This window comes from Tupaia chinensis, unplaced genomic scaffold (assembly GCF_000334495.1).
Source record: "Tupaia chinensis unplaced genomic scaffold, TupChi_1.0 Scaffold000671_1, whole genome shotgun sequence".
Classification (NCBI taxonomy): domain Eukaryota; kingdom Metazoa; phylum Chordata; class Mammalia; order Scandentia; family Tupaiidae; genus Tupaia; species Tupaia belangeri.
Genome location: NW_006160193.1, coordinates 4158712 through 4166418, shown reverse-complemented (window position 1 = coordinate 4166418; position 7707 = coordinate 4158712). Strand labels below are relative to the sequence as shown.

The following is a 7707-nucleotide window of genomic DNA, read 5'->3' as shown; positions in this document are numbered from 1 at the left end:
TGCTGGGGGGAGGCAGGTCGGGCATCGTGTCCTGGCTCTCCACCTACCCCGTAGACGTGGTCAAATCGCGGCTGCAGGCCGACGGGGTGCATGGCGCCCCGCGCTACCGTGGCATCCTCGACTGCGTGCGCCAGAGCTACCAGGCTGAGGGCTGGCGCGTGTTCACACGGGGGCTGACCTCCACGCTGCTGCGCGCCTTTCCCGTCAACGCCGCCACCTTTGCCACTGTCACCGTCGTGCTCACCTATGCGCGAGGCGAGGAGGCCCGGCCTGAGGGTGAAGCTGTGCCCACGGGGCCCGCGCTGGGCCAGCCTTCCAGCCTGTGACGCCGGCTCGCACCCAGCTTCCTAGGGTTCAGAAACCAACACGGACATACTTGGCTATCAGACTCACTCCACGTGTCAGTACATTGGGAAACTCGCCCAAGACCTCAGGGGCCAGAGGTGGTGCTGGCCCTGCACCACACGGCTCAGTGAAGGCACTGTGCTAGAACGTTCTCCTGGGGGCCTTCCGGACACTCCAGCCTGGCCCACAGGCATCCAGCCACCGCCTTGGTGCTCCTGCCCTGAAAGCTGGCTCCACCGGGCCACCAACAGGCTCCCCAGGGGCTTGCAAACTCCCCGATCTTCCGTGCCCCGAGCTCCTGAGGAGACACCTGGCCACCTCCCAGGACTCTGGCGGAGGCAGGGGCAGCTCAGAGTGCCTCCCTGTGTTGGAGATCTGGCTCCTCTCCTGGGGCACCCCAGTAACTCCACATGGCACTGCAGGGGTGCCCCAGCTGCTGCCACTCCCACAGGAGTGACCGGGGGCACACCAGGCAGCCATGGGGCCTGCTGGAGGGTCCACATCAGCTGACGACCTGGGCAGGAGGAGGTAGGCCCTGGGAGGGTCTCCGGGTAAATTGCGATGCAGCCGTACTGGGGAAGTCCTGTCAGTGCTGGGTGTCAGGGTCTCTGACCCTCCGCCAGCAGCCAGGGCTCCCAGGCATGCAGAGGTTTTGCAGAGAGCAGCACGGGACCCCCCAGCTCCCCGCGCCGGAACAGCCCAAGCCATGGCCGAAGGCCAGTTCCAGTCCCAGGTGCTTGATGCCCAGTGTCTGACAGCACCGGGGGCTTACTGGTGGGCACAGGGTGGCCAGTGTGGACCTTCTGGGGGGAAGGCGGACCCCCGGCCGCCTCATCTTCCCGGGGGTGACAGGCTGTCCTAAGAGGCAGACTGGTCCAAGAGGACTTGGTCATTGCGGCAGCGTCACCGCACGGGAAGTGCCCAGGCAATAAAGAACCCTTGTTTTAAGCAAGTCCGGCTTTGTGTGCGGGGAGTGGCGGCTTGCTCCCACCTCACCCAGACTGAAGGGCCCGCGGGGTGATGTGTACGCTCGAGTCCTCACGTGACCTGGGACAAGCTGAGCACCCGTTCCCTCGGCTGCAAGGCCAGCCCACAGAGGCACGGGGACAGTGAAGGGCTCGTGGATGTGCTGTGGTCTCGGCCGTTCAGCCAGTGGCCCTCGGCAGTGGGTGGGGGCGTCCATCTCAGTACCTGAGCAAGTTGCACACAACTGGGTTGAGCCAGCCCAGGAGGTCAGTGAGGGCTCCCTGGAGGAAGCCTTCTGTAGCTGCTGAGCTGTCCTGTGCAGTCACACCCTACATGATCCCCAGTGCCAGGCTGTGAAGTCAGGCTTGTCCCCTGCTTCCAGGGACCGGAGGCCAGAGGAGCTAGCTGGTGACCTCAGGGTTCCCCGGCTCCCCTCACTTAGTCTTCCTCTAAAAGAAACCAGTGGAGGGACCAGCAGTAGGTGTAACGGCAATGTCGCTGGACTCCCATGTAGTCAACTGTGGTTTGAGTCCCAGACCCAGTGGCTTAAACTCATGCTGGGCATGAGTGTGTACATGCCCAAGATCTTGAGAGGAGAATGGAAGGAAGAGAAGGGACTGTGGCATGGCATCACCCCTGGGGGGTGATTTCTCGTTTTCTGTCTCTGCCTGTCTGGCGAGCTCACGCGTGCTTTTACAGAATCTCTCCAAAAAAAAAAAAAAAAAAAGCCAGTGGAGACTCTGAGGGTGGGGCACATGCCTGGCTGTGGACACAGAGGGGCCCTTGCCCTGAGCCTGGGCGGCAGGCTTTCTGTGCCAGCCCGAGTGGGGCCTGTGGTCGAGGTCTCCATCTGCGCACTCCAGGTGGCCTGGGCCTGGGCAAGGCAGTTCCACCTGCCCTCTGGGGACTCTGGCTCTTCAGAAGTGAGGACTGATGTGACAGGGTGACCGGGCGAAGCAGGGTGGGGAGGCCTGCATGCCGGGCAGTGCCAGCTCCGTGAGAGGCCAGTGCACAGCCGCCAGCTCCTTCCCACTTCCGGATTCAGTGCTTCTCAGAATCCCAGAGGCATCTGCAGACCCACTTCCAAGTGCCCGCTCTCATCCCGGGAGCCGGTCATCGGACATTCCCAACTAGTCGGGGCCAGGGAGCTTGGCCGTTTGGTTTTTAAAGAGTAGTTTTATTCATCATTTTTAAAAAATAATTATTTAACTTTTTAAAATTTGACTGGGTGAGGGGAGTGAGAAAGCAAGTCGCCAGGTCCAGGACTCCAACCGCAGTCAGCTACACAGGAGTCCCAGTGCCGTAACCACTATACCACCTGCTGGCCTGTTTTGGTTTTCGTTTTCCATGAATTTATTGTGCCGTTTATTTCCTTCTGATGTGAATTTACTTGGAATACTTAATTTATAAAAATGGCGGGACCAGTAAGTGGCATGGTAGTTAAATGTGCTGGGCTCCCACATGGCCAACTGAGGTTCAAGTCCTGGACTTGGTGGCTTGCTTTCTCACTTTCCCTCTCTTTCTCTGTCTCTCTGATCAAACTGAAAAATAATAATAAAGTTAAATAAAATAATTCCTTAAAAAATTATAAAAATAGCCAAAAATACAGATGCAAACAGCAGCCAGGCTGTGCAATGCAGGGAAAGCGCCCTCTTCTGGGGCCAGACCCAGTCAAGATGGGTCTCCAGGCATCCTGTGACCCAGGCAAGTCCCAGGGTGGGAACTTACACAGCTGAGTGTGGCCTGGGACGGGCGTCCTGCCCCTGCTCTGGTCACGGGCGGTGACCTTGAAGGCTGTACTGGTCGCCCAGAGCTGTGGTAACAAAACATCACATGCTGTGTGGTTGCAGCCTTAGAATCTTGTAGGCAGTTCTGGAGGATGAAAGTCCAGGGGCAGGAGGAGGCAGACGGGTTGGGACAGAGGCCCGAGGGTCTGCCGCGGCCAGGACCAGAGGCCTCCGGGGCAGGTGGGTGAGACACTCTGGTAAGGGTCTGGTGCAGTCAAGGCAGGCAGAATGAGGTGGCAGGAGCCAGAGTCCAAATTCTGCAAAGACCTGGAAGCTTCTTCGCACCTCCTTCCAGACTCCTCGGGGAAGGGCACTGCCAGCGGCGGCGGTCTCTGAGACAGGACTGACTGCGGTGAGGCGGTGGCACAGGCCCAGCGAGGGCCTCAGGCCACGGCAGTGTTTCAGGCAAAGCCCCACCCCTGCCTCGCGACGGGCGAAACCTTGAGTACAAACCCAAGGCTGTTGCCCGGCTTCGCCAGTGCCGGGAGGCCGGCATGTGGAAGCAGGAGCAGCCGGGCCTGGCACCCCTGGAGCTCACACACGTTGTCCCTCCTTTTTTGGACCCCTTCAGATTTCAGGTGCGTGGGACACACGGAGCCCCTCTAGTGAAACAAGAGCGGTGCTGAGGCCGCTCCTGTGGCCCATGGCAGCACTGGACCGCAGAACGGGGAGCTGCCTGGGACTGGGTGCCCGGGACCCCGGCAGGCTGGAGGGCTGCCGGAAGGGGATGGTGGCACCACCCTGCCCTGTGGAGGGCATGCCTCTCCCCTCCCCACCACGCACGCACAGGATCATGAATGAAAAAAGAATAGCACCTGGGACCCCGTCCGTCACCAGCCCTCCCTCCCTGTGCCTGTAGGGACACCAGTCGAGCCCTTGTCACCCCCCCCCAGTCTTACAGGTGGCTGCCTGCACCCATTTTGGCAGAAGACGCCAGTGGGGGCGGGGCCCACGGCACTCACTGCACCTCTGCCAGGGGCACCCTGCAGCAGGAGTTCCCCAGAGCTGGGAGCAGCCCCTGCTGGCGGCTTGATTCCTAGCGGTAGACTGGGTGACTGGGAGTGACAGATGGAGCATCAGAGGAAGGCGACACTGGAAAGCCTGAGCAGGACCCGGACCTGGGCCTGTGCCAGGTGCTCCTTGTGCTTGTTGCTCACCCGACGCCCTGGCACCCACCTGCCCATATTCCCCTCGGCTCAGCCCCCAGGCCGGGGGCGCTGGCCTCTCACGGAGCTGGCACTGTCCGGCATGCAGGCCTCCCCACCCTGCTTCGCCCAGCTAGCCAACAGCACGCAGGCTCAGGCCGCTGTTCGGAGGGCGGTGAGGTCAGGAGCTCTGCCTGGGTGTCCCGTAGGTGGTGGGGACACTGTGCAGCAGGGCCAGGTCAGGGAGTGGACCTGAGGAAATGCACTTGCTTGTCTCTCCAACCTCTGCCTTAGGTGCACAGGGCCAGGGGGCCAGGCCAGCCTTGCCGATGAACCGATGAGCGGATGATGGCGGGCAGGGATGGGCCCTTCCCGGAGGTGTGCGTAGGATGCGGGCTGGGTGGTGATGGAACGGCTGGGCGACATGGGCCCAGACTGGCGGCTACAGGAAGGCTGCGTGGGCCAGTCCTTACCATGTAGGGTGACGGGAGGGAACCTCCACACAGGCCTAGTATGGAGACAACAGAAAAAGCAGCTTGGAGGGTCCAGGCTCCTCCCCTTCACCCACACACCAAGGCCTTTGGCCCCACCCCCAGGAGTGTCCACTCAGGTCCTGGCTTGCCCACTCCTTTCCCACACTCCTCCCAGGTCAGACTTCACTCCAGGATGCAGCCCATCCTCCAGAGGACTGACTGCATGGTCGGGAGGTGTTCCAGGGTGGTGCTCTCGTGTGTGGGACCCTCCTGGACCAGGTGTCCTCTCCTACCTGGGCATCTCAGGTGTCGCCTCCCCCACAGGTTCCCATGGGGCCCAGCCTCACAGGGGCCTAGCCTGCACACTGGCCTTCTGTCGTTGCCCCTGTCCAACCTGGGGCTTCTCCTGCCCCCTGACGCCCTGCGGCGCAGCGGCATCACCACGCCCACTTCGCATGCTGGCTGCCTGGCTTGGTCCCAGGCCCGAGCAGGCGACCCCTGGCCAGCCATGGTACAGTGGGTCCCGAGGGCTGAGGTGTCAGAGAGCACTGCTGAAGGGAGTGCCGAGGCGCCCGAATTCTAAGCGGCCCCCCTGCGAAGTTCAGGGGTGTCTCTCTGATCGCAGGCCCAGGGTCCTCAGCCCAGTCAATACGAAGGTGCGCAGTCCCTTTCCGCGACCAGGAGTGCAGGCGCAGCCTCAGGGCTAGGGCCGGGTTTGGGTCTGGGACCAGGCAGAAGCTGCTCCATTGCAGGGGCAGTCTGTGGCCCCAAGACTCCTGGCGGGAGAGCCAGGGTGGAGACGTAGCCTGGAGGTATGGAGGGGCGAGAAGTCCCGTGGGCAAAGCCAGCCTGGTGCAGGGTTGGAGGAGCAGCAGTCCTGGCCAGGGAGTGGCTCTGACACAGCCACTGGCTCAGGTCATAGCAGAAGTCAGCCTCATTGCTGGAGGCCTGCTCTGACCGCCCACCTCCACCCTTCCATGCTGGCCCTGCTCTGCTTCTAGCCACACAGCGGTCCCTTGGTACCTGGCAGTGGGGAGGGGGCTGGCCCTTAGCGTCTGCAGAATCACCTCCGGCAGCCGAGGCCGAGCCAAGCCAACTGCAGTGGAAGCAACTGCTCCACCCTTGGTGTTCTGGAGGGCACCTGCACTTGCCCTGATTGGTCCCCTCTGCCCCACCTCCTGCCAAGTACCACAGAGCCTGGTGGGCCATGGAAATGCAAATGCACAAGAGCCCAGGGCAAGGATATGGTAGTCACTTTGGGAACCCTGGAAAACAGGGTAGGGCAGGCTGGGCAGAGGGTACACTCGGGGAGTTTTCAGTAGCAAATGGGGAGCCACTGCAGTTTGGGCGTGGTGCTGAGCCATGCTGGAGATCCGTTAGAAGGCAGTTTGGTGGGACCAACAGCATGGTCATGTTGTTGGATTCCCACGGAGTCATCTGCAGTTCCAGTCCCAGACCCAGAGGCTTAAAACTCGGGTGCATGTGCGTCCATGTCCAAAGTCCCAAAAGATTAGAGAAGGGATTGTGGCGTGGCCATTCCCACCATGGGGTGATTTCTTGCTGTCTGTGACTTTGGCAAGCACAAATGCCCTATAGTAAAAATATCTCACCCCCCAAAAAAAGGCAGTCTGGTAATGTCAGCCGGGCAGGTGGGAGTTGGAGGGGGTCCTGTGGGGGTGACTGTTGGAGAGATCGACTGTCGGAGAGCATCATTCTAGGGGCTATGTAAAGTGACCATGGCTTCTCTACACACAAGAGCAGTTCTGGCCCAGGGGGCAGTGACAGCACAGCAGAAGCCAGGCAGGCCTAGGTTTTGAACTCCAGCTGCCTAGACTTTTGCAAATGAGCCTTAGCTGGGTTTCCAGCAGTCACATGGCAATCAGCTTCTGAACCCAAAGCACGTTTGGGAAGAGGGAGCGAAATGAGTTTGCAGACAGTCAGGTTTGTGGCGGTTGTTCTCACAGCCAGGCCGTGACCCAGCACATGCAGACAGCCACTGCTTCATGCAGAAATCAGTTCCAAGGCCTCGGTTCCTCGATGCAGCACACTCAGCAGTCTGGGCTCACAGGCCTAGAGTCGCCGCTGCAGCAGCACGACAGCAGAACTGCCTATCATTACATTAGCCAAAAGGCGGTGCGTGCCAAGTATGGAGACAGCAGTGGGAACCCTCCCACAGCACGAGACCAGGCTTTGCTTCTGGGCCAGACCCAAGCCACTGTGATTACTTTATCAAGTTCTGGGGTCCGTCTCAGTTAGTGAGCTTTTCGCTGGCTCTGCAGCACTGGGCTGCCTTGGGGTCCTGAGCTCAGCTGCATGGGAATGGGCTGTGGGCACGGTTCTCGTTCAGACGCCTCTGCCTCCAGCATATCCTGGAGCTGCAACATGATGATAAGGAAGCATTTCTGCCACCTAGAATGGAGTCCCGGGAGCTTCCATGCCTGTGTGAGAAGAAAGTCACAAAGACCCACCCAGCCCAGGGCACACCACCAGGCTGAAGGTGTCTGGACACTAACTCAGCAGGAGGACGAGGCTTGGGGACAAATGAGAACCACAGGCACTGAGAAGCTTAACATTATGCATTTATTGTATTTTCTAGAGCCATGTACACATGCTTGGTGCTTCAAACTGAGTTATCAATGTTTTTTCTGGATGCAAAGCCATCTGATGCTTGATGCGGATGCCTTAAATACTCTAATATTTCTGTAGCTATGACCTATGAGCTAAGGAGAAACCGAGGACAATTCCAGAAATGGCAAAAAAACACTTAAGAAAAGATGTACATGAGACGCAATGCAGAGTCCTTGAGCCAAGGCCTACAGAAGTTACTGGAAAATGCACACAAACAGAACGTCCCTCACCAGCGTAGGTAACAGAGCCTTGTAGCAGGTATGGAAGTTGCGGGAAACGAGGTCTGTCAGACTGTCTGGCGCCGCCCTCCTCCCCGCCACAGCACATGCCGGCGTCCACCGGGCGCCTAGAGCAGCGAAAACA

At 59.9% G+C, this 7707-nt stretch overlaps 1 protein-coding gene across 1 annotated transcript in view; it reads left to right on the top strand.

The window, feature by feature from the left end:
- Positions 1-1297, top strand: part of SLC25A29 (solute carrier family 25 member 29) — a 15488-nt gene extending 14191 nt beyond the window's left edge. Inside the window, exon 5 of the mRNA XM_006160013.3 lies at positions 8-1297. Coding sequence (XP_006160075.2) covers positions 8-326 — 319 coding nt within the window. The 3' untranslated portion in view covers positions 327-1297. The remainder of the gene's footprint in view (positions 1-7) is intronic.
- Positions 1298-7707: the final 6410 nt, after the last annotated feature.